Source organism: Microcebus murinus, chromosome 6 (genome assembly GCF_040939455.1).
Source record: "Microcebus murinus isolate Inina chromosome 6, M.murinus_Inina_mat1.0, whole genome shotgun sequence".
Lineage (NCBI taxonomy): Eukaryota > Metazoa > Chordata > Mammalia > Primates > Cheirogaleidae > Microcebus > Microcebus murinus.
Window position 1 is genome coordinate 2,950,729 of NC_134109.1, and position 25,762 is coordinate 2,976,490.

A 25,762-nucleotide genomic window follows, 5' to 3' on the forward strand; every position below is an offset into this window, starting at 1 on the left:
CCACCTCTCTCGGAGCGATTGAGACTTTGGATTGGTCAGTTAGTTAGCCATATAGACGCCGCTTCGCCTCTAATTGGCGTAGCCAGTGCAGGGCGCCGGCGCTCATTGGAAGAGGAGGCTGAGAGGCGGGATGGCGCGAAGAGGAGCGAGGCGCGCAGGAGGTGAGAGCGCCGGTCCTGGCGGCCCCTGGATGGCGGAGCCGGGCGGGCTCGGGGGTCGGGGCGGCCGTGGGCGGAGCGGAGGCCTAGCGAGGGTAGGAAGGCGACGGGGCCTTTATTATCCCCGCTCCCGCCTACCAGCCCCGGGTCCCGGATTGGGACCCTGCCGAGCTCGGTCGGAAGGGACGGCAGAGCGAGGGCCACGGGCTGGGGAAGGCTCCAGGCGGAGACCGCGGCCCGGGTCTCGCGCGCGGCCCGGCAGCCGGTGCTGGTGCTGCGTCCCCACTCTCCTAGCGGCGCATGGTGCCAGCTCTCTCCGGAAACCGTGTCTTAGCTCAGTGCCAGGAGGACGCTGGTGTGTCTGGGGCCTGTCCCCTGCCTGCTATGGGGCGCCCCCTCACAGGGCGGGAGGACAGGGCAGCCCAGTGGGGCTGTCCCTCAAGCCCGAGGGCCAGTGGCTGGGGCATAGCAGGTGTCCACTGTTCAAGAAAAAAGCTATTCGGTGACCCCCGTTATGGCACAGCGGGGCAGACTTCATCAGGACCGTCGCGGTGGGCACTGGGACCACGGCGACGGGCTCCTGCAGCGGGGGAGAGACCAGGCTCACTCCGAGCATGGGAGGGCCAAGTGCGGTTTATAGCCAAGGAGCAGGGTGGGGGTCACTGGGTGGAAATTAGTTACTAGGAGAGAACAGCAGGGGCGGGGGCTTGTGGCTGAACTGACCCAACAAGATTCTGGCTGGAGGCAGCCGGGGGATCAGACCCCCAGGCGGGTGGGGAACGGGTCAGACACGAAGGTGACCAGATACAGAGAGGGGCGTTGAGTTCTCGCTAGATTGAAACTGGATTTTACAAGGACGTGCACATATGGGCCTAGGAGAAAGTTCAGGAGCTTGACTTGGTCAGGCAGGGAAGCTGGCATCAGTCACCGGTCACTCTGCTTCCAGGTACCGGCAGAGAGCTGGAGGTGTGGCAGCCGTGGGCCCTCCAGCAGCTGCTTGGCAGAACCCACAGCTGGCGGCCTCTTTGCAGTCACACAGCCCAGGTGAGAGCAGACTGGGGATTTGTTTGTTGCCCAGGGGCTGTGTTTTGGGTGGTACCTCGGGTGTGCCAGGGTCCCCTGAGTGCTGCTGCCCCAGACCTCTTCCTGTCCTCAGGGTTTTGAAAAAAACACCCCTGCTCGGCCAGGTGGGGCCTGGCCGCTTCCCTTTTGACTCCATAGTGTGTTTCCTGGAGGTGATATTTTCTCTTTTTTAGTTGTTCTCTGCCCTCGGGAATGTGACTTCCTCAGGCTGGCCAGTTCTGTCAGCACTTTTGGAGCTAGTTAAAAATCCCGCCTCCCTGTTGGCCTGTGCCCAGCCCAACAGGGCGGCTCCTCTCCGGCCTGGGCTGTTCCTGTCCGCCCTCTCCTTGCTCCAGGCCAAGACGTGGTTAACGGGGCACAGTGGTGCCAGGGGCGCCCTACCTTCTTTCCTGTCCCTGTGCCCTGTCCTCAGCCTGGAGTCCCTTCTATTGTCCCTTCTGCACGTCTCAGCTTTGCTGGTGCCAGGCCTGACTGTGAGAATGTAGGAATGCAAGTGACCTGGTTCCTGCGGCTTCAAAACCAGTATATCGTTCAGGCCCATGTCACCTTCTAGCATTGCAAGGGGACGCCTCAGAGTCCAGAGTGGCCTCATCTTCCATCAGCTGAGTTGTAGCTGAGAGTGCTGGGCCTCCCTGGAGGACACTGACCCTGACCTCGGCCCTCGAGGCTGCTGGCCGTAGCGTTTCCTGGCACACACTCTGCGTTCCTGGCCCGGCTGTTTGGGGGAACAGAGCGGCCTGTTGGAAAGGGCTCCTATGACCCTGGGCTGAGTCCCTTGGCTGGCTGTGGGGAGAAAAGCGTTTCTTCACTGGCTGGGTTGGCCTCAGGCTGTGGAAGGGGCTCCCCTTCCTGGGAGGGGCCGCCCACATGGCCTCCAGCTCTGTGGGACAGTCGTCCTTTGTGTGCTGGAATAGCTTGGTGGCTGCTGAGGCTCCGATCCCCTGAGCATACTGCAAAATCCCAAGCTCACTTCTTTTACTCTTTCCAGAATCCTCATGGAAACATATTTAAGGGAAGCTAAACTAGAAAATGCAAAAAATACTTCAGTTGACTGGCCCCGTATGAGTAGACCTGGGGCTGTATATATTGTCCCCATCCCAGGAGACATCCAAGGAGAGAGTCAGGCAGGCTCACCTGGACGCCAGGACGAGGGTGTATTTCTAACACCTTCTTTTTTCTTTTTTTTTAATTTCAAAATTTGAAGGGGTTACAAATGTTTTTGTTACATGGATTACTTCTATGATGCCTAAGACACGGCTGTGAGTGTGCCTGTCACCAAATAGTGTTCATTGTACCTGTTAGGTAGGTTTTTGCCCCTCCCCTCCCTCTTCTTGATTTCCAATGACTTGACTTCTCTCTGTGCCCACCGATCAGCTCCAAATTACTAGAGAGCACACGTGGTGTTTGTTTTTCTGTTCCTGAGATATGTCACTTCAGCTAATGGTCTCCAGCTCCCTCCAAGTTGCTTCGAAGGACATTAATCATTTCTCTTCATGGCTGAGTAAACCCTGTGGGGACGAATCCTCATGGTCTTGACCTTCAGAATGCTGGTGGGCTGGGGGCATCTTTTAAGCTACATCAGTGTCTGGAATGAGTCCAGGTTTTTAAATCACCAGATAATTCTTGGAGGTAGATCACTCTAACAGAGCCGGTGTTCTCGGAGCAGTGAAGTCTCCCACTTCCTGTGAGAGGTGGCCCCGACGGTGAGGACGGCCCGTGGAGAGCGACACCGCTTCCCGGCAGTCACCCTCACTTCTCTGGCACGTGGCCTCCCGCAGGCGGTTTGACTTGTGGGCAAGCACCTCGGAATTTGGTAGTCAACCTGTTGAAGAAATGGATTTGGATCTATTGGACCTGAACCCCAGAATTATTGCTGCTATCAAGAAAGGTATATTTGTTTATATTTATATAAAATAGGAACTTGATGTAAGATGTGTGGATGTGCATGTACACTTTATATAATGCAAGTTAACAAAACGCTGGCTGTCCACGCCTGAGACTGCCTCCCTTTGCTGACACGTCCCTGCAGGTCACCTGGTCCTGACTGCACGGGTGCTGGGACATGCTGCGGGTTTTCCAGTTGTCTATAGTTAATTTTATTTTTATCAAAGTAATACATGCATATTGTCTGAGAAGTGAAATGGAACCACTTAAGAATCTTTTAGTGATTTAAAGATGCTTACATGTGGGCTCCTCGATACTGTGCTTATATTCCCGTGTTTGATGGTTGGTGCCATTTGTCACGTCAGGGGTGTGACTGGGCCCTGGGCCAGGCTGGTGTGGAGGGGGCAGGGAACTGTTTTCTTTCTGGTAGCATCTCTTTTCGCCCAGAGTTAGTAGTTGCCTCTTCGCTTCCTGCTAAGTGTTCCGTGTAGTTCGCATGGATGTTCCTGCATCCTCCAGTGGGCCTGTGTGGCACCACTGGCCCTTCCCCAAGTGCTCGGAGGGTCGGAGGCTCACCTGCCCTGAGCAGCAGTGTCTTCCTGCTGCTCCATCCCAGGCCCTACCCCGGCCCCTGTTGCAGGCTGTTGTCCATCTCCTGGGGACGCCTGAGCACTAGGAGAGCGAGGAACCCTGAGTACAGGTGCAGGTGCAGCAGGTGGTGACCGGGGCAGGGACACTGTGCTGTTCCTCCGTCCTTGCCTGTTGTTTTGTTATCCAGCCTCAGGATCACAGAGTGGCTGCCACACTGCAGACACGATGCCTGCAACCCGGGACAGAGCAGGGGGACAGACTCTGCGGGGACTCCTTTTTCACCTGTGTCTCTTCTCAGAAAACAAACTCTTCCAGAAGCGCCCCCAGACCTCCGGCTGTGAAGAGGGCTGGGCCTGGAGGCTGACAGGAGGCTCCGTCCAGTCCCAGGCCAAGTGCTTGGCGCCTGACAGAACCTTCCTCCTTGGGTGAACATGTGAGGGCGCTTTGCTGGCTCCACAGCTCCTGCCTGAGCTTTGACTCCCACCCTTTCCGCACCTGATGTTTTCTGTGTAGCTTCTTCAAAGAGCTTGTCAGTGGTCGTGTCCGGTGTGACACTCCCTCTCTAACTGGTGCCTTCTGTCGCCTCCTGGGGCCTTTCTGGCAGGTCTGGGTTTGGACACCACCTTACCTTAGGCCCTGGGGTGCGGAGTTCTTTCTCCCCACCTTCTGGGTTGGCTGGATGTGTTTGTAACATTTTTTTTTTCTTTCTACTAGTTTGAAATTAGAAAGTGATACATTTATCCAGGCCCAAAATTAATTATTTACCTTCCTGTCAAAAATAGCAGTCCTGAGGACCTTGGACCTCTGCCTCTGAGCCACCGGCCTGCTGACCCCATGTGCTCGCTCCAGCGCCCCCCGCCCCCCATGGTGGCGTCTGTGTGGATCCCGGACAGGCGCCCTCCCCACGGCTCGGCCTCTGGCCTTGCTGGGCAGCGGGCGGGCGGCGGAAACCTCCGTGCTGGTGTCACCGTGCTCTTACGAAGCACCTCTGTCCCTGCTGTGCTGCCTTGTGCCCTGGAGTGTTTTTCCTGAACGCCGTCTGTAATTTCAGCCAGACTGAGGTCGGTGAAGGAGGTCCTGCACTTCTCTGGACCAGACCTGCAGAGAGTGACCGCCCTGTCCACCCTCGACGTCCGGCGCGTGCTGAGAGCGGCCTCCTTACACCTGCGGGGAGGCAGCGTCCTCACAGGTGGGCACGAGAATGTCACTGCTGGCCAGGGCCTGGGGTTTCGCTGCCATGGGGTCTGTCATCGTATTCCACACGCTGCAGGGTGTGGGGCCGTTAAGACTCCACTAGGGAATGGCCTCGCTGTGCAGGAGTTCTGGTCTCACTTGTATTCTACCATGGGCCGTCATCACAGTGTCAGATTGGAGGACGCTTTGGGGGACACGGAAGGGCTGCAGAGCCTCAGGGGCCCTTGCTCCTTGGGCCACAGGAGAAGGGATGAGGTGGGGGCACAGGAGGCAGGGGCGTTGGCAGTCAGTGGGAGCGAGAGCCCTCCGGCCTGCCTGCAGGAGGCAGAAGACAGGACAGTGGCACCCGAGGTACAGCAGCTGGGATGGGCTCCTGGCCAGAGAGGCCTGAGGCAGCAGAGGGACCTGACTGTAGTCCCCCCACCATATGCAGGAAACCCTGGTCTCAGCCCTCCTGGCAGGTGGCCCCCAGGCCTGCAGGTGGGGGAGGGGTGGCCTGTTCCCTTCTCAGGGAGTCCTGGCTGCTGGGTCCCAGCGATCCCCACATGCCTGGCCAGGCAGGTTTTCCATCCCGCGCCTGAGCAAGCCCTGCGTGGCAACACGGGGTCCTCCTGCCCTAGGTCCCTGTGGATCACCTTAAATCTGGGACTGCTGTGGCAGTGGCTGGCAGCTGTCCAGCTCGGGCCCCGGCACCCTGCCCTTCCTCAGGAGAACACGTGGGTGGATCCTTCCCTGGCAACTGCTGAGAAATCTAAGCCTCCTCCCTGCCCTCGGCACCCTGGCCACCCCGTGACCACAGTCGCCTGTCCTCTGGCCACACGGGGAAGGCGGCCAGCGCCTCCCGCAGCCCCCAGCCCACCACAGGCTGGCGGTCTCGGAGGAGAGCCGCGCCTGACACCACCCCCGCCCCGCAGCGCTGCACCTGCACCGGCAGAAGGAGAGGTTCCCCGAGCAGCACCAGCGCCTGAGCCTCGGCTGCCCGGTCCTGGACGGGCTCCTCCGCGGCGGCCTGCCCCTGGCGGGCATCACCGAGCTGGCCGGCCGCAGCTCCGTGGGGAAAACCCAGCTGGCGCTGCAGCTCTGCCTGGCTGTGCAGTTCCCGCGGCGGCACGGAGGCCTGGAGGCCGGTGAGTGGCCGCCTTCCCTGGGGGCTGGGGGCTGGGCGCCCACTCTGTTTGGGCAGCTTCCCATCAAGGATGGTCACTACTGGCTGCTCCTGGGCACCATTCCCACCTTCCTCCTTGCAGCTGCTTTGCTGCCCTCCTTCCATTAGGGCAGGGAGGCTGGGCGAGCGAGAGGGCAGGTGGACCCCATGGCCGTGCACTTGCAGCCCACAGAGCCAGACGTGCAGGAGGAAAGACACAGCGGGTGTCCTTTCGGGGAGGAGTGTGGTCTGCAGCCTGGGCACAGTGGGGCTGGCCGGGACCTCGCACTCCTGGACCAGGCACGCTCGTGTCCCAAGGGAGGCTTCCAAAGCCTGGCTGCTCCGGTCTCTCAAGGGTTAAAACTTCAAGAAGTTTTTCAAGATGTGAACCACAAGCAGAGTGAGCATGTTTCTTAGTAGCTCCTTAGTTTTTGTAAAACTTGGTGGTGTTGCCACGGGATTCCCATCTCGCTCGTGAACTCCGTGTGAACAGAGTTTCAGTGGGGAGAGCTTCACGGCTCTCCTCATTTTTTGGGTTTTTTAGTTGAAATGTAATTAACATGCCATAAAAATTCCCTCTTAAAATGTACAGTTCAGTGGTTTCTAGCATATTCATAAGGTTGTACAGCCACCACCACGATCCAATTCCAGAACATTTTCATCACCCCAAAAAGAAGCCCCTACCCATTAGCCCGCACTCCCGCTCTTCCCGGCAGCCGCCGCTGTACTTTGTCTCTGCTGACACTTCACCTAAGTGGAATCACAGTATTACTGTGACCTTTTGTGACTGGCTCCTTCCACTTGGCATAGTGTGGCCAAGGTTCATGTTGCAGCACGTGTCGGAACTTCATGTTTCCGCGCTCAGCGGTGGGTGGGCGTGAGCGCTGCTGCTGCTGTGAGCGCTCACGTGCTCGCGTTAAGTGGACACACGCTTATGGCATTCCTCTAGGTTTACATGCATATATCTGCAAGTGGAACTGCTGGGTCATGTGGTGATTCTATGTTTAACTTTTTGAGGAACTGCCAGACTCTTCCACCCGGCTGTGCCATTTTACATTCCCACAGCAACGTGTGAAGGCTCCCATTTCTCCACATCCTCACCAACTCTTGTCTTTTTTTATCTTAGCCACACTAGTGGGTGTGAAATGGAATTTCATTGTAGTTTAAATTTGCATTTCCCTGATCATTAATGCTGTTGAGCATCTTTTCTTTTGCATATTGGCCATTCCTGTGTCTTCTTTGGAAAAAATGTCTGTTAGATCCTTTGCCCATTTTGAGTTATAAAATTTTTTTATATATCCTGGATACAAATCCCTACATTAGCAGTCTTTCTTTGGGTTGTCTTTTCATTTTCTTGATAGCATTCTTTGAAGCACAAACATTTTTCATTTTTAGGAAATCTAATTTATTTTTCCTTGGTTACTTGTGCTTTTGAAGTTGTATCGTAACCACTGCCTAATCTAAAGTCATTAAAACTTACCTGTATATTTTCTTCTAAGTTTTATAGTTTTAGCTCTCATATTTGATCCATTTTGGTTTAATTTTTGTTTATGGTGTGAGGTTAAGGGTCCAATTTCATCCTTTTGTATATGGATATTCAGTTGTCCCAACACCATTTGTTGAAAAGGTATTCTTTCCCCAATGAATTGTTCTGGTATCTGTTGAAAATCGTTGCTCACAGATGTAAGGGTTTGTCTCAGGTGGCCCCTGGCCCTTTGCGGCTATGGGACTCTTAGCGCATTCTGTGGTGCAAGCTCTGGCCAGGCTGGCGTGTTGCCCCCGGGGGCGTGGAGGCTCCAGGTGACTAAGTTGGTCATTATTGGCTTTTCACATTGCAGGGAAAAAGACATAGGTATTACCACAACCTGGGCTGTAGGGGAGCCTTGGAGTGGAATAGAGGGGACATCTGCTCGGTGGAGCGTTGAGGGTGCCTCTGTGTGCAAGTCTGCTGGCCCCATACTTCCACTTGCCCCCCTGCCCAGTGACAGGGGCAGGGGGATGAGGGAAAAAAAGGGTGGTGGGATGAAGAGGCAGGGTTGGCCCAGAGAGGCGGCCACGTGGCATTCTGGCCCAGCACAGGCCCAGCACCCAGCTGGGGGCAGGGGTGGAGGCCCAGCCGTGTTTCCCAGGGGCTGCCTGGCAGGCAGGGTGGCGGCAGGTGAGAGAGTGAGAACTGGCAGCAGCCTGCCCCTCCTCGGGCGGAGGCGGGGACCCTGTAGGGCAGAGAGAGTGGCGTTGCAATTAGTTTGCGTGGCAGCCACAGGCCGTGTCAGACCCTCTGGGCACAGGGCGCGCGGGCTTCCCAGGGGCCGTCTACATCTGCACGGAGGACGCCTTCCCCGACAAGCGGCTGCAGCAGCTCATCGCGCGGCAGCAGCAGCTGCGCGCGGACGTCCCCGGGGAGGTGGTCCGGAACATCAGATTCGGCAGCCAGATCTTCGTGGAGCACGCGGCCGACGTGGTGAGTGTCCTGCTGTCGGTCGCGCCCTGCGCTGAAGGGAAGTGTCAGAAAAACTCAGCGACTCCGTGAAGGCGGGTGGTGCAGACGCCGTGGGGCTGTGGCGGTGGTTCCGTTTCCAGCCGAGGAGCAGGTGGGCGCCAGGTGGGCGCCGCGGAGGGGCGGGGATCAGACGCCCCTGGGCGGAGAGCCCGGTCAGACCCAGCGGCTTCTCGCCGAGCTGGCCTAGCGGAGCCTCCGCCGAGCCTGTTCTCACAGGGCCGTGCAGGGCGGCCGACTGAGGTTCGGCGTGGCGGAGCGCCAGGGACCCGGCCAGAGGTGCCCGCGGGCCAGGCAGGAGTGAGCTCTCCCGTGTGGACACGGCGGGACACCCCGGGGCGGGCGGCAGGGCTCCTCTGGGGCGGAGGCCTCGGGGAGTGTCCCTCCTGCCTGAGGCGCGTCTGCCCTCTCGGGGCCCGGGCTCCACAAGCGGGGTACTGTCACCTGGTCCCCAAGGGGGCACTTGAAGGGACCCCCCCCACAGGGTCCCACGGCCACAGCTGGGGAGCCGGGCAGGAGCGGCCGAGGAAGCAGCTTTTCAACCGCGCCCACCGTGCTGCTGACCTGGGGCTCCTGCTTAGGCCTCCCCCAATTTTTTTTTTAAGAGACGGGTCTCACTCTTGCCCAGGCTGGTCTCGAACTCCTGAGCTCGAGCGATCCGCCTGCCTCGCCCTCCCAGAGTGCTAGGATTACAAGCGTGAGCCACCGCGTCCATCTGCCCGGCCTCCCCCGCTTTTAAGAGTGGTTATAACTTTCAAGTAAAGCATAAGACATATAAACTTTTAATTTAAAAAAAATTTACAATAAAATACATATCACACACAATGCGGGGAAGTGGCCCTCGGAGGCCCAGCAGGTCCACGACAGACCCGGGGGCCAGCCTCACTTGCAGGCCTCCCTGCTGGGGCAGTTGAGGGTGGCACGCAGGTGGGCAGGGAGAGTGGCGTTAGGGCTGCAGGCTCCAGCCGGAGGCCCTCCCAGCCTCGCCCTGGCTGTCCCGGGGCAGCTCCGTGGGCTGCACAGCAGCTTCGTCCTGGAGCAGGCCAGGCAGGGGTCACTGCAAGAGAAGACCGAAGGTCAGGACAGGTGGCAGAGACCCCACAGCGGTGTTCCTAAATCTTGTTCTAGAACCAGCTTGCTGGGGGCGCCCTGCGCCCCAAACCTGCCTAGAAAAGTAGGAATTGCTGGGTGGTAGCCTCCCTGGGGCCAAGATCGTGGGGGACCCCAGGTCCTTGTTGTCTGCTCCCTGGAACGCCAGGGGCCTGCACCTGAAAGTGAGGAGGCCAGGGTGTGGACACGGAGCCCCTGCTTCTGCATAATCAGGGCCTGGGCCACCCTGTCCCCCTTCCGCCTCCTCAGGCCCCGTGGCAGGATGGGGTCTCCGAGCCAGGCCCCTCTGGAGACCCAGTACCCTAAATCCCTCCCTGGCCCCCCACGCCCACTCAGCCTGCCCCGGGGTCATAGGGGGACAGAGCTCACGTTAGCGGAAGCGTCTTCCAGGCTGCTGCCGCCGCTGTCGTTCTCCACAGAGAGAGGGTCTGCCGGGGACGCCCTGGAGACAAAGCACAGACACGTCTCACTTCGGGGCTGGCAGCACACCTTCCACCGTCTCCCGAGTCCAGACACGCGGCCAGCACTTGGTTGTCGGCCCTGCACTCAAGGGGCAGCGTGGGGCCCCTCACCCACCCCAGTGTCTGCCCAGCCCCCATGTATGGCCGCAGAGCCACTGGCAAGGCCTAAGAGGACTGAGTCCTGTCCAGTTCGGTGTGGAAGAGCAGCCGTCCGACCTACCACGTGCTCCTTCCCCACCGCCTGGGCAGCCCCAGCTCTGCAGGCAGAGGCTGGCCCAGCCAAGCCCATGGCTGCCAGCCCTGGCACCTACAGGGCACAGGGCTCCAAAAGAGAGGCCTGAGGACACCTGCCCTCCCCAGGAAGTGTTTCCACCCCTCGCCAGGCCAGAGCTGCTTAGGACACAGGGCCGAGGCCTTGGGGAAAGGGAGGGGCTGGCCCGGGGTGTCTCCATCGCAGCCCAGCCCGGGTGCAGCCTCGCCCCTGTGCACTTGGGGCGCTACCGTGCCCCACTCCAGAAGCAGGCTATCCTGACTGGCCTGGGTGACAGCTTGAAGGGCATTTGGCCCCTGCCTCGCTGAGTGGCCACAGGGCCTGCTCTAGAGCGGCCTGAGGAGGACACCACCCAGTCGCCCCTGGCACTCACAGGTTGGCCTTGGAGATGTGGCTGAGTCCACGCGGTCTCAGCACCTGGTGTGGGGCTACTGAAGGAAGGGACTAGCCATTGTGCTGACCCGAGGGGGGACTACAGCATAAGGTGAAGAGGGGCCAGACCCGTAAGGACACAAAGAGGGCTGTAGCAGTGGGCCACCAAAGTACAAGCTGGGCTCAGCTGCAGCATCGGCCCCAGCTGGGCAGGAAGCAGCAGGCAGGGCTGTGTTGGAAGGCTGTGGGCCACAATTGGGGTGACTGCTGTCCCCTCGTGCCACAGGACACCTTGTTGGAGTGTGTGAGTGAGAAGGTCCCCATCCTGCTGTCTCGGGGCATGGCCCGCCTGGTGGTCATCGATTCTGTGGCAGCTCCATTCCGCTGTGAATTTGACAGCCAGGCCTCGGCTCCCAGGGCCAGGCGTCTGCAGTCACTGGGGGCCACACTGCGCCGGCTGAGCTGCACCTTCCAGAGCCCTGTGCTGTGCGTCAACCAGGTGGGCCGGGCAAGGACCCAGGGGAAGCAGAGCCAGTGTGGGTGGGCGGTAGCTCGTGCCTTCTTGTGTTACTAATGCGTTAACTTCAGGAAAACCCTCAGCTGCTGTAGCTGACCCAGATTTGGATCTTGCAGGTGACGGAGGTGGTGCAGGAGCAGGGTGCAGGGCCCAGGCCGCCAGGGTGAGTGTGGCTGCGTCTCGGGTGCACTTTAGTGCGAGGGTGTGAGGCTGCCGGGTGTCATGGGCTTCCGGCCTGTTCTCTGTTTCTCAGCTCCTGGGACGAGCGTGTCTGTCCAGCCCTCGGCATCACTTGGGCCAACCAGCTCCTTGTGAGACTGATGGCGGACCGGCTCCGGGACGAGGAGGCCACCCATGGCCCGGCCAGCCGGACCCTCCGGGTGCTCTTCGCCCCCCACCTGCCTTCCTCCTCGTGTTCCTACACGGTCAACGCGGAAGGGGTGCGAGGGACGCCTGGGACTGAGTCCCGCTGACACGGTGGTGGCTACACACAGCCCAGCCAGGCCTGAGACTCCCCAGGGGCAGAGCCTGCGTGGGCCTGGCATGGCCCCTAGCTCATGCCCTCCTTTTCCACCTGGCACGGGTGCTCTCCCCGTAGCCCGGCCTGCTGGGCCTTGGTGCTGGTTCCCGCGTGGCCTAGCCAGCCCCTGGGGAGGGGTGATGCACTAGGGCCAGCAACCGGGGTGTCCGCTGTGGCTTCCTCCTGCCCCGGCTCTGCGCTCCACATTAACACCAACCAGGAGCCGGGGCAAAGCCTGTCCTGGGCCTGGGGCCCTGCCCAAAGCAGCCTCCCCTCCTCCAGGCAGGGTGGTCCTCAGTCCCCGTCCCAAAGCCCACCCTACTGCTCAGGCCACAGCGGGCTGCAGTGAGCTGGTTCCCCAAAGGCAGACACCCCACCCCTAAGACCTGAGCTTGGTGCATCAAGCTGCCCTCGGGCTGCAAGTCCAGCAGGGGGTGGGAGTGGGACTGGCTGGACTTGTGTGTCACCCGAGCCACCGACACCACGGGACCAGGCTGCGTAGGCAGCCTCGGGGCTCTGCTGGGAAACTGGCGTGTGCAAAGAGGATCTGACATGTAACCGAAGGCTGCGTCCTGTGTGTCCTCAGTGCCCCCCGAGCCTGGCCCCAGGGTTCTGGACGTCCAGTGCAGCCTTGGCCGGGGCAACGTCCACCCTGGTGGGGGTGCGGCAGGACGCCGGGCAGGGCACGGCAGACCCGGACCCATGTCTGTGGCCAGGCCTCGTTCCAGCGAGAAAGAGGGGCCTCCCGGCAACAATCTGGCTGCAGACGCGGAATCTGACCAGAGACACGAGGCCCAGCAGTCACCAAGGGGCATGGCCTCTTCTCGGGCAGGGCTGTAACCATCTCCTCCTGTGGTGCCTGGCACGCAGTAGGCCTCTGGCAAATAAACGGGCTGAGTAAGGGCAGTGACAGCGCCTGATTCTTGCTCTTTGCGGGCCCTGCTCAGTAATTTACCCACACCGGCTTAAGTTCTCTTCACCGCTACTGAAGAAGGTACTGTTTCCGTACCCCTGCTGTTAGGTGGGGAAACTGAGGCACAGAGCAGCCCAGTGGCTTGACTATTCTACAAGCCTGAGGCAGATGCTGGCCCCCCAGGCTCAGCCTTCAGGGCACTCACTGGAGCCGGTGCTGGGTCGGCACACTCCTGTGCCGTGTAGACGCGTCCTGTCTGCACCTGCTCCCGGGGCAGGCAGCCCACCGTCATCAGACTGCCGAGGCTCTCTATGGCCCCAGAAATGTTAATCACTGGCATAAAGATGGCAAGAAGTCCCGCCCGGGTCCTCAGGCCTTTCTAAGACCCTCCCTCCAGGGCCACCCGCCGAGCTGCGGCCCTTGTCGTCCCCACAGTAAGACACACCAACACCACTGAAGTTTGGCTCCAGAGTCGGGGAACTGACTGTCAACAGGAGGTACAGCCGTCTACGTGCCAGTCCCGACACTGCCGACCCAGCTGTGTACAGTGTTGCTAATCCGCAAGTTATTTGGGGGGTTTGGATTTTTATAAAACAGCTTTTCTGCAAACGTGCAGGGACTTTACACCAGAAAATAAAACATTTTATTTTTGTAAGTAAATATAAACAATTCCAAATGTTTTTCTAGGCAAGTCATACCAACAATTAGAACACCCCAGCTGCGAGACAGGTACACGTCACAGAAGACTCGTGCCTGTGAGCACAGCTGGCACCTGCCCTGGGCGAGGCGGGGAAGGGACTCCCCCTCCCAGCGGTGCCCCACCACACAGCCAGCCGCGTCTGCAGGGGTCGGCCTCCAGGTCATCCCAGGAGCACGGGTCACCCTGAGTAGGGCAGAGCAGAAGCCCACTTGGGGAGCCCTGGCCCACCCCAGTCCTCAGGCCTAAGACCCTCCCTCCGGGGCCACCCGCAGACCTGCGGCCCTCATCGTCCCCACAGTATGACACACCAACACCACTGAAGTTCGGCCCCAGAGTCGGGGAACTGTCAGCAGGAGGTACAGCCGTCTACGTGCCAGTCCCGACACTGCCGACCCAGCTGTGTGTAGTGTTGCTAATCCGGAAAGAGAGCTGGCTGCAGCCTTGCTTTGGTCAGTGCTATTAAGCGCCATGTTACAGTTTTCAGAAATCTGAGCATAGGGTACACATCGCTCAAAATAAGTGCAAAGATAAACTAACAGATATTAGTTTCGTATATGCAACGTGCCTTCCAAGAAAATTCCACAAAGTTATAACACTGGAAAAATCTATTCTATAAATTGTAAACATACATCCTTAGCAATATTTAGTATATTTTACTATAAATACTGAATTTCTAATGACATAATATTCCTAGCAGCTTTCTAACCAAACAGGTTATTTTTAAATCCAGAAAACTATCTGAATTCCTCCAATGCTGTAGACATGAGACCAAGCACTGCCCTGGGCTGGCCTGTGCCTCAGAGACCCCCAGGGGCCGGGAGCCAGCTCAGCTGCGCCACTGGCCACGGCTCCCCAGGACGTCCACCTGGACAGACTCTCCCCTGGGCACGGGCGCTGGAGCCGGCACGGGCCCGCAGGCACCGCTGCGCAGAGGCCGCGTCGGCTGCCGCTGGTCCCACCTATGTTTATGTGGCGGAAACAGAAGAAACAGGTGCCGGCCCTCGACTGGGGTCCCCTCATCAGAAGGAGACGGGAGGGATGGCCAGGCCCACCACGTCTCTCAGGACGTCAGAACTCAGACCACCAGACTGGAAACAGCTTAGAACCCACGTCCTTTATCGTGTCACCCAAGTTCGGAACCCAGAAGTTGCAGCCTGCCACGCAGCTCTCTCTGAAACCCGAGCTTCCCTTTTCGGTCTGGCTCCTCTCACCCTCGGCGCTGCTGCTGTTCCCACAGCACCGCAAAGGCGCCCTGAGCCAGGGCCGCGCCGGGCCCACCGCGGCAGCAGCAACCCTGTATGCAGCCCGAGTTCTTTCTAAACGCCCTTTGTCTCTCCAGAGAGAACTGTCGCTAAGGGAAACGGTCCGGGTTTCAAATACTGCCTCGGCTCTCTCGCCCGGAGAAGAGACTTCTGGGGGCTGGCAAGGGAGCCCCTCGGCCCCTCCTGACTGTCCCAAGCCACCCACAGCGTCCTACGCTGGGATCTCTGGGAGCCGCGGTATCAGGGAGGGGACACAGCTCTACCCTTCTCTTGATTCAGACGGCTTCTCACAAGCCACTAAATTTTTCTAAACACCTATAGAGAGCATTAAGAAAATAAATTCCTCATCTATTAGAAGCTGCCAAAATGGGAGTAAGGAGCCTCAGAAAAGGAGCCATGGCGAAAGGTGACCAACTTGGCGACAGTGTCCACCCATGGGGCAGCCTCAATGCCGAGCACCCGCCAGCAACAAACGTCTTTTCACAAACAGCAGTTTGTGACAGGAGATAACAGTAAATGACATAGAACTTTTAAGGATATTTTACAGTCTGGCCATGTAAGAGAACCCCGGGTGCCGATTCCAGCGTCAGCCCCACGTCCACACAGCCCGGGCCACGCGCCCCCGGGGAGCTGGGAGCAGACGCAAAGAGGTGCCTTCCCTGGGCCACCGCCTGTGCTGATAAGGTGACAATGAACACCTGGCAGTCCACGGACGCTCCGTGTTTCACAGACTGACCACTGGCCAGGACTTCAGATGCTCCCTTCGAGCCCAAAGGCTGCGTCTCAGTGTTCCAGCTGCGGACACGGTCCTCGAGGGTTGCTCTCATCGGGAACGAGCTGGTCATCTGTGCATTCCCTGAGCTTACAGGCTGGAGGGGCTTATAGGCTACCAAGAAATCATGCCTTCGGGTGGATTTTCACGTTCCTGTCAAACTCCACCCTGTGTTCTTAACTCTATGAAGAAAAAGCTCTTAAAAAATAAAACACATGCCCTAAGTGTTTGGTGTGCAGGGACCACCTGGAGAGAGAAAACCTGCTCAAAAGAGGTGGGATGGGACCCAGATGCTCCCAGCAGAGCCACACGCCCAGCAAGCGCCCAAGGCCACAGACACTGTGGCTTCAGAAACAGAGATCTAGAAGTGAAGCCCCTGGAGGAAGTGACTCATTTCTCATTTCTTACGACCACTGTGCCCTAAACTCTTAAAGGCTTTGCTACTGCCGCAGGTCAGATCACTAGTGCTTATCATCTGAAAATGATGCACTTTAAGTTTCAGATTCTTAATGTACAGCCTTATTACAATATCAAAATTTAAAATAGAGTTTGGCGTCAAGGCAAAAAGGTGGCAGGCGGCAGGCACAGCAATGTCCGTGAGCAGTGGCCGAGTCCAAAGGTGCTGAAGCCAATGCCAGCCCACATCTGCCTCCCTGGGCTGTGCCCTGCTGGCCCCACAGGTCTCAGCGGCTCTCAGTCACTAACAGAATTCTGGGGCACAGGTGCCCTGGGTCTTTTTAAAAGGAGGCCTCCAGAGGTGGGTGGACGTCACTATCTAGAAAAAGAAGCCCTGCCCACCAAGGAGTGCAGCCTGGCACAGCGGGAGGGGCGCGCAGAGCTGGGAGGGCCTCAGGGCTCCGTGAGACTCGGGGTTACCTACTCTGCCCAGCCCTCACTGGGCCAGGTCAGTGTGGCTGGCACTCAGAGTTCTCGAGTCTGCCAGACAATTATTTCGTTCCTGTGTGAAAAAACAAATGGAAAAATTATACTTAACCACTACTTCAAACGATGCCAGATTCAAGTCTCTCAGCCTAGCAACCCTAGCTGCGTAACTCAGCGCACAGGGTCCCGGTGCTCAGTGTGCACGTGGGAACACCGAGACGTCGTGTAAGGCTGGGTCACCTCCCGGCCTTTGTAAAACAAAAAGACCTTCTTTTCCTGTCATTGCTGGAGGTGCCTCAAGCAAACTGCCAGCATCCTACCTGCTCCTTAGCTGCCACCCAGAGGCCTGGTGAACAGCCTCCCAAGGGTGCTGGGGAGACAGGTGGGGGAGGGCAGGGCAGCCTGTCTGGGAGGCCCAGTTCTGTCGACAACCAGCCTACGTTTTAGTAACTGGACCTGGGCGACTGGCAGGAGACGGGAAGCGTGGCCACCGTCACACACTCTAAGTACCAGCACAGGGGTAGTGACTGCCAAGTCCCAGCAGCTCGAGTCTGCTCAGAGCACCCGAGAAACAGGGCAGGGCTGGCCACGCCCCGGCAGCCACACAGGTGTTGGAAGGAAAGTGGACTGAAGCTCTGTGCTGGAGAAGGGATGCCAAACTCCAGCACACGAAGGGGAAACAGATAAAACATGACGGGTTTGTGTAAGACTTGGACACCCTGACCAAGTGCTAATGATTTTAGTGTCAAAGTGACATTGTATTGAGTCACTATGTCAGTAAAGTTTTGAATAGTTTTAAAACACTGAACTATAGCTTAGCTAGACAATGAATTAGTTATAAACTTATTAGAGGCTAAAATCATATAAATTAATAACTGGTCAAGCTTTGGTATTACTTTAACAATAAATTAATTAGGTCAAACTATTTTAAAGATCATTATATCATAACTATGATAATACAGTGAGAATGTTCAGGGTGACACTCCCACGATGCGCATAACTGACAGTTATGCAGAACGTTACGATGCCGTTAGACGATCTAAGAACAGAAACACTGGAACGTCCGCAGTACTCTGCTGAACAGCAGTGGCGGCCAGGCGGGTCTGCGGCAGACCTGCGCCGCAGCCCAGCAGCCCGGGACGTGACCCGGGCGGGGTAGGCTCCTTACTTGGAATCGGTCCTCAGCGGCCTTGCCACCCGCGTTAAGAACATTCAGAGAGCTGGCGCGCTTCATGCTGCAACCCCGACACGGACATGCAAGGACAAACGGATGAGCACGTTGGTCAGCCAGCAATGGGAAATACACGCAAAGCTGTCCCCTCAAAGGCCTCTGTCACTACTGGGGGGATCCTCAGGACTGCCCCTGGGGGAAGTGGCCTTCATCTTGCTCGGACGGGGCTACCACCCAGTCCTTACCATGGAAGTCCTAGGCCTCATTCCGTTGAGCGTCCAGGAGATAAAAGCAGTTTCTCTGCATCTTTCATGGCAAAATGCTTGTTTTAAAGGACCATTTGGAGACTCAAAGTGTCATTACACTTGCACTTTTTAACACTGGCTCCCCTAAGAGCTGAGAGGCTCTGCCTTCAGCCTGATGAGTTTCAGGAAGGAGCCCTATGTCTTATGTAAGATTCATCACTGTAAGGGACCGTTTAAAAGAGAGACACTCAAAGCTCACTGTTAAGAGCGGATGTATGTATGAGTATATTCTGTAATTTATATATCTGTCTTTCTATATTAAGAGCAAGAAAAATAATTTTATCATTAGTAACATAAACTCTAAAGCCAGTATTTCTCTACTTTGAAACCAAAATTTAAAACAAATTTCATGGCTCTACATTTAAAGAAATACAGGAATCTATACATATATTCACTTTTTCCTCTAATTAGATAGACTTATCTTTAAAATATTTGATAATATAGCCTACACATGGCCTATAACCTACATGAAATTATGGATAGCTGTAAAATCACTGTCATGTTTACCATCACCATGGATGACCTTGGACATAAACTCACCTTAGATTTTCGAAGCTAAAGTAACTGATGCTAAGGGTTATTTGTAAGTGTTTACGGCAGGATTTGTAACTCTAAACAAGAAATGCAGACAACATGAACAGCGAACATGAGCACAGACTATCCAGGTGAGCGAGGGCAGTGGCTGAGGCCGGCACAGCCAGGGATAGACTGATGTGGGACACTGGCATGGGGATGGAAAGCCCAGGGTGCCCACCCATGTGTCCCAGCCCAGGAGCACAGCACCTGGCAAATGGCAGACATTCAGCCGTTTCTCACTGAATAAACTACACCAAAAGCAAAGACCCTAATTTACTTATCAGCAAGCAAATCTCACCTCAAAATATCCCAACCAGGACAAAACAAAAGCGTCCCAATGAAGCTCGTACAAACGATGCTAGAGTCCCAAACAAGTTTGTTTCTACCAAGAACCACTCAGGAACAAAGTATGAAAATCAAACCAAATCATGTAAGTAAATAATATTCTGACATACTCAATTAAACTTGCTATCACTTAAATGGCCAAGTAACTCTTTCTAAGAAAGCTATACAACCCTTTTCCTCACAAGACCAAAGAACAATATGACTCAACAGTTCTTCAATCCTTTTGAATTGCATCATTTTACGCATTCAGCCAGGCACAGTGGCTCACGCCTATAATCCCAGCACTTTGGGAGGCCCAGGTGGGAGGATCACTTAAGCCCAGGAATTTGAGCCTGGGCAACATAGGTGAGGCCCAGTCTCTACAAAAAAAATAGAAAAATTAGCCGGATAAGGTGGCATGTGCCTGTGGTACCAGCCACTTGGGAGGCTAAGGCAGGAGGATCACTTGACTGCAGTGAGCTATGATCCTGCCAATGCACTCTGCCCCAGGCAACAGAGTAAGGCCCTGTCTCAAAAAACACCAAAAACCACACGGCATTCAGAATCATTTGGTGCACCGACTGTGACCAATACACTCAGTGCCGCAACACTGCAGACCCGAACTGATGTGAAATAAACACGTCTTTGCATGGACTAACGTTTTCTAAATGACTTTGGAAATTTCATCCCATAAAATGTATAAAACTGAAAAATCTTCCCAAATAAGAGTGATTGTTACCAACTGTTGCAGCAGTTCTCAAACATGTTTTGGAGCGTCTGTTCAGACACAGACTGCGAGGCTCCACCTCCCCACCCCAGGCGTCTGATCCAGGGGATCTGGGTGGGCCTCCAGAATTTGCCTTTCTCAGAAGTTTCCACAGTGCCAGGGCTGCCGGCCCAGACCACTTGTGCGGACCTGGACACAAGGGCAGGGTGTGCAGCCTCCTAATGGGCACACAGGTCTCTGCCACTCAGCAGGTTTCACAGAAAGAGAAACTCGGCAGTCACGCCACTCTTCAGATCTTGTACCAGGAGTTTCACAGAATCTTACAAAATTCAAAAAGAGGCAGACCTATCATTTTAGTTCTGGCAATCTGTAAACATTTTAAAGTAAGAGCGCTATTCCCAAGGCAATGTGTAACCTATCCTCCCCTAGTAAGGGGGATCAAGCAAGGTTCGTTTGTCTCATGACAGGCAAACTGCTGCTAAGTCTGCACCAACTTCTGCAAGCCCAGACAGTCTCCAAACACTGGATCTTCAAGGCGGTTTTCACAAGCTCTGAAAACTCCCCTACAGAAATGAGCTGGCAAACGAAATAACAAACAAAACAACCGAAAAGGCACATAACTGTAATATTTCCAATGCATTCTCCAAAGGAACTCAGTTCCACAGTCCTGAGATGATTAGAATTCTTCCCACAGAACTTAAAGCGGATCACTTTTAAAGTATGAGGTTTACAAAAAACTCAGTCTTTAAAAAGTAGGCACCATTCAGGAAGTCAGAGTCACGCAGAAGGACAGAGAGCGCTTCCGTGAGGAGCGCACCCAACAGCGCCTCAGAGGTGACCCGGCACACAGCAGACGCTCAGACACGCCCCCCTCTGGCTCGCCTCAGCGGACACAAACACTATCTTAAGAATCAGATTCCTTTGACAACTTAAATGCTATTGTTCAAAAGACTCTATAACCCATGACTTAAACCTTTGCTTAAACATGTGGAATACTTAAGGTTTTGAAAATCTCCTAAGAAACTCCATATAATAAAGTTCTATAATTGTGATCTATTTATTTGTTTATTTTTGTAGAGACAAAGTCTCACTGTGTTACCCTAGGCTGGTCTCGAACTCCTGGCCTCAAGTGATCCTCCCACCTTGGCCTCCCACAGTGCTGGGATTACAGGTGTGAGCCACCACACCCAGCCTGATCTTTCTATTTAAAACCATTTTTCTCCCTGTATATCTGTATGAGATTTAATATAGTTGTAGCTAACATCTGATTTTAAAAGATTAAAAATTTAAAGGATTTAAATTAATGCTAATTCAAAAAAATAAATAATGCATATCTAGAATAAACAAATTTAAAATGCTAAATGTTTTTATATTAAATTTTCCCCCATTTCACTGCTAAGGCTTTCTATGAACATGTAACAAAATAAAAGAATCCCATAAATTTCTTTTAAAGCTAACAGCCCTTTTAGCCACTAACAAGAAGTTTCACAATTATTTCTCACCTTATCCTGGGAAAAAGTTATACAGAAACTATTAAACTTCCCCATTGCTAAAATACAGGAACCAAACTGGAATGTCTTTTCTGAAGCCTGTGGGTGAGAGATCCGTGCGAGGAGAAACGGCCCCGCCACGGCTCGCGTGCAGGCGCGTCGGGACAGCTGGCAGAGATAGTTACCCAGGGTTCCTCGGCTCACTCTCCCGTGCACTTCCTCCCTTCAGCTTCCTAACCAGCTTCTCACTGCTGCGTCTAATGGAAGCCCGGAGTTTGCTAAAGGAACCACTGCGTTTTAAAGATCCAGTGCCATCCTGAAAAAAACGTGAACAAACGTGAAGCTCAGGTGGTTCCCTCCCGCCCCAGAGGCACAGCAGAATGCAGACACGAACTCACACCGCGGCTGACCTGCCCATCAGCACCCCCCGGGGAAACCACCGATTTGCCATGTACATAATAGACTTTAAATAGAAATTACCCTTTTTAAGTTCATTAAAGATATTCCAATGATTATAAAAACATCTGAACATGAGGAAGATCATTCAAACAAAAGTAATTACATCCCAAAAGGAAAATGAATTATATTGCTGTTTTGAGACAAAAGACCACACACACAGTCTCAAGAAAGTTAAGGCAGCTTCTAGGAATGTCACCAAAGTCAAACCCACATTTGATAAATATGTAGGCATCTGATCCAGGTAACAGTACAGGACCCAAAACATTCAGATCGGGCAGAGGCAACTTTTCACAATTTCATTTCAATGTAGTACTCGGATGCACTCTTTCTGTCAGTACATCTTACACAACAGTAGCAGTAAATGTTGGTTATCCATGTGGTTGGAAGATTAAATGTTCGTTCTATATAAATAACTAAAATTCCTCAGACACCTTGCAGGTAAGAGTACCCAGCTTTCACCTTAATTGATTCAGACATTAACAAGTAAAATATTTGGCAGTATCTGAACATGAAAACCAAAAACACAGAGTGAAGAAAATATGTATTCAGCAATGTTTATTCTCAGAATGAATTGCTTAGTGAGATTAACAGTCTCCCCGTTACTTCTAGAAGCTATGCCAGGCTGCATTCCATGGAACAGGTGAGTTCTACTAAGCAGACAGACACCAAGATACAGGTCAGTTGGAGTGAGTTTATTAGAAGTTAGAAAGACACAAATACACAAATCACTGAGCACTTAAAGATTAGTCGAGAAAAGCAGAATGCCCGAATTTCACACTCAGACTACACAGCAAATGCTACTGGGGCGTATCCTAGGAAGACCGGGGTCCAGGCGGCTCCCGGGCTCTAAGTGCCATGGAGCACGCGCAGCACATGCCTTACTCTCGGGGCGTAGTGGTGCCAAGAGGGCACTGTCATGCCATTGTAGTAACACCTTAGGTGACACTTCTAACTACCTGTTATCAGAGTGAACAGCTAATCGCTCTTAATTTTTAAACTTGTGTATTACACAGTAAATGGATTTTATTAATACAGTTTATATTACTAAGTACATATCTGGCAAAGCTACATGTATACAGAAACCAAGAACCCCCCAAAAGGACAGCAGCACCGACAGACAGGAATGGCCAGTCACAGAGAGGTGCGGCTCTGACAGGTCCTAGGGGGCTGCTAGACACAGCGGGCAGCACTGGAGAGAGAAGGAAAGCTGGAGGGCGCCGCCCGTCATGCAGGAGACAGTGAGAGCCACACGGGCGGCTAGGCCTGTCAGACAGAAAGGAGAGAGAAACCCACGTGAGCCGCGGGGCGCAAGGGCAGCAGGCTCCACCTAGCACAGCTTGGTCACAGTATTTCTAGGTCACACCGCCTAGCTGCACTGTGCGTGGCTCCGGCTCTGGGGACAGCCTTCCGCCTGCCCCTCCCAACCCCGCACAGCAGGCGCTGGGCCTCGGGCGCACCCGGCACGATCTAGACTGCTTCCCTCCAGTCGTCACCAAAGTAAAGCTCCCTTGTAGAGTGTGTAGAGATTAACAACTTGTTAGAAATGTCCTTGGGACTTAGTGTAAGAGGTTTCGCAAGTAATGAAAACATCTACAGGGACCAAAATAAAGACTACAGGTATGACCCTCGTTCTCTTAAAAACACATTTTAGACATTTCAGAAATTTTAAGAAACATGGACTTTAAAAGTCTACAGCACATTTTAAACATGCAGTTGATAATCCAAAATAAAATAAATTTCCACAGCAGCAACGCATCCCGGGTCCTGCCAGGGTGGAAAGCCGACGTCTCGACAGAAGCGCCAGACGGCGGGGACCTGAGCCCCACCCGCTCGGACTCACCATGGGACGCTGAGCAAGTCATTTAACCAGCCCGAGCTTCATTTTTCTCATCTTTAAAATGGAAAAATAAAACTTGTTACCAACACCTCAAGTATGTTGGGAGGACAAGAAAACACAACTTCTTGCAGCTCTTCCGAAAAAAGATGCTAAAACGCTAATACCATAGTTCCGTAAGTAGCGCAGTTCCTGCTGTTCATTTCAAAATTCAGAGCTACACTACAGTAGTTATTTATAATATACCTGATCCAGACACTTAGCAGAATATGGAAGACTCATTTTATTCAGATTCCAAAAATATTTCATGTTTTTCTCTCCCCTTCCCCGGGCCCCACCCCATGTCCCTGCCTGGCAGTGGGGCAGGTCCACTCACCCTCGGCCCAGTCTGCCCGCCCACCCTGCGCCCACCACCCGAGCACCTCGGGCCATGAACAGCGGCAGGAAGGCCAGCTGGCCCGCCCAACCCAGGCCAATTTCTATTCAACATGGGCTTGAGGGCCTGGGAGGCTTCCACTGCATTCTAACACTTTGAAGGCCACCTACCTCCTTATATTGCCATGAAAGAATATTCACATTACGAAGGTGGCCTTCCAAATAGCATAATGTATTGGTTAAAAAATATACTGCAATAATTTATTTATTATTGGTATATTCTAATTGTCTACCTAGTACCATTTTTAAAAGATAAAAATCATTAGCCGGGCGTGGTGGCGCACACCTATAATCCCAGCTACTTGGGAGGCTAGGGCAGGAGGATGGCTTGAGCCCAGGAGCTTGAGGTGACCCTGTCTCTAAAAAAAATAATAATAATAAATAAAATAAAAATTAAACTATTTCTAATAATAATATATCCTATTCCCCAATAATCCTGGGTAACAATTTGGTGTATTATAGATTACACAAGTTTTGCGTGGGCCAAAAAAAGATAAAAACTTGTAGAAACCTTAACACAGGAGCAGTGTGAAAATGGGGAGACAGACTGGAGGCTGCTTCTGAAGGACCCCTCGGAGCTGGCAACCGGAACCCAGGCAGCGGTCAGCGCGGTTAAAAGACTGACCCGGGAGTCCAGCCCCTGGGACGTGAGATGTGGCACTGCCTGCCTCGTGGTACCGCTGCAGGGACAGCTGCTCACTAGCGAGACACATCCCGTTAGGGACCTAGCACCAGGGACTGACACGTGCACGTCACACAGCAAAAATGCAGCCATGGGGACAGAGGTCGAAAGAGGCCCAATTTTATCTGGAAAAGGATTTTTTTTTTTTTTTTTGAGACAGAGTCTCACTTTGTTGCCCAGGCTAGAGTGAGTGCCGTGGCGTCAGCCTAGCTCACAGCAACCTCAATCTCCGGGGCTCAGTGATCCTACTGCCTCAGCCTCCCGAGTAGCTGGGACTACAGGCATTCGCCACCATGCCCGGCTAATTTTTTTTTTGTATATATATTTTTAGTTGGTCAATTAATTTATTTCTATTTTTGGTAGAGACGGGGTCTCGCTCAGGCTGGTTTCGAACTCCTGACCTTGAGCAATCCGCCCGCCTCGGCCTCCCAAAGTGCTAGGATTACAGGCGTGAGCCACCACGCCCGGCCCTGGAAAAGGATTTGTGTGTACACAGCACCTGCACTTTCAGAAGCAAGACCATAAAAGAGAACTCAGACTCGTCATGACAGTGGCTTTCAGATTTGCACATTTTATACAAAAATGCGGTCAGGGAAGGTACTCTGTTCAACTAGTTTAATCATAGTTTTTACAATACATATTTAAAAGAACAGCATTGTACTTCCCTAAATGAATTATCTGCCACATCAAGAATGTGATTCGAACACTCCCTATGAATGACTAGTACCTGTCACTGACCTTGCCTTCTTTAGACAACATATGACTCAGATCTGTGTGACAGACACCATGAATCCATAGGAGGCAGTTACTATTAACCTCATTTGCCTTTTCTCTGACCACATTAGCTTTGTTTTAAATATCATTTGTGAATATTGAGAAAAATTAAGCCCAATACCTGTGTACATGGTTATTATCAGAGGCTGCTGTGCTCATGCCCTACAGCCACCTCTGCTACAGATGGGAGCGTCCAGCAGAGCAACGCCATGTTTCCCTCTGACAGCAGTTTTCAATGTTTTAAAGAAGTATTGAAACCTTTTCTTTTTTCTTGAGACAGTCTCGCTCTGTCGCCCCAGGTAGAGTGCAGTGGCATCATCATAGCTCCTTATAACCTCAAACTCCTGGGCTCAAGCGATACTCCTGCCTCAGCCTCCCATGTAGCTGGGACTATAGGCACACCACCATGCCTGGCTAATTTTTCTATTTTTTGTAGAAACGGGATCTTGCTCTTACTCAGGCTGGTCTCAAATTCTTGAGCTCAAGTAATCCTCCCACCTTGGTCTCCCAGAGTGCTGGACTATCAGGCACAAGCCAGTGAGCCTGGCCCAAACCTTTTTTTTTTTTTAATTAAAATCTTATTCAGAACCATAATACAAAATAAAATCTAAATGGCATTTTCTCATTATAAATATATAACAAGTTATTCTAATA

The 25,762-nt window shown here is 53.8% G+C and overlaps 2 protein-coding genes across 23 annotated transcripts in view; one reads left to right on the plus strand and one right to left on the minus strand.

Moving 5' to 3' along the window:
- The first annotated feature begins 124 nt into the window (after positions 1-124).
- On the plus strand, positions 125-20,796 carry XRCC3 (X-ray repair cross complementing 3). Of its 6 annotated transcripts, none has more exons than XM_076003688.1 (9): positions 125-161; positions 1,105-1,202; positions 2,858-3,129; positions 4,768-4,905; positions 5,825-6,037; positions 8,343-8,515; positions 11,052-11,264; positions 11,399-11,445; positions 11,536-12,708. In XM_076003688.1, the coding sequence occupies exons 3-9, from the start codon at positions 3,075-3,077 to the stop codon at positions 11,753-11,755; spliced, it is 1,059 nt and encodes a 352-aa protein (XP_075859803.1). In that variant the 5' UTR covers positions 125-161; positions 1,105-1,202; positions 2,858-3,074; the 3' UTR covers positions 11,756-12,708. The 6 variants fall into 6 exon arrangements, with proteins under 6 accessions (XP_075859803.1, XP_075859805.1, XP_075859802.1 ...); XM_076003690.1 differs by having other exon boundaries at positions 131-161; positions 3,020-3,129; XM_076003687.1 differs by lacking the exons at positions 125-161; positions 11,536-12,708 and adding exons at positions 170-253; positions 13,151-20,796 and having other exon boundaries at positions 3,020-3,129.
- The window catches only part of KLC1 (kinesin light chain 1), a 56,697-nt gene continuing 40,245 nt past the window's right edge, over positions 9,311-25,762 (minus strand). For 4 of the 17 annotated variants that reach the window (XM_076003669.1, XM_076003666.1, XM_076003667.1 and 1 more), the window contains exons 14-17: positions 21,110-21,240; positions 17,500-17,566; positions 10,031-10,103; positions 9,311-9,608 (exon numbers count right to left, since the gene is read on the minus strand). In XM_076003669.1, coding sequence (XP_075859784.1) covers positions 10,032-10,103; positions 17,500-17,566; positions 21,110-21,240 — 270 coding nt within the window. In that variant the 3' untranslated portion in view covers positions 9,311-9,608; position 10,031. Of the gene's footprint in view, positions 9,609-10,030; positions 10,104-13,335; positions 16,408-17,499; positions 17,567-21,105; positions 21,241-22,056; positions 22,647-23,223; positions 23,275-25,762 lie in introns of those variants that run through there. The other 13 variants (XM_076003677.1, XM_076003675.1, XM_076003674.1 and 10 more) reach the window with 7 other exon arrangements.

Bases quoted from the DNA above. Each gene is read 5' to 3' on its own strand.
- XRCC3 (XM_076003686.1), top strand. From the start codon at position 191: ATGGCGGAGCCGGGCGGGCTCGGGGGTCGGGGCGGCCGTGGGCGGAGC. The intron at 1,203-3,019 runs GTGAGAGCAGAC...GGCCTCCCGCAG, and splicing joins TTTGCAGTCACACAGCCCAG to GCGGTTTGACTTGTGGGCAA. The intron at 8,516-11,051 runs GTGAGTGTCCTG...CTCGTGCCACAG, and splicing joins TGGAGCACGCGGCCGACGTG to GACACCTTGTTGGAGTGTGT.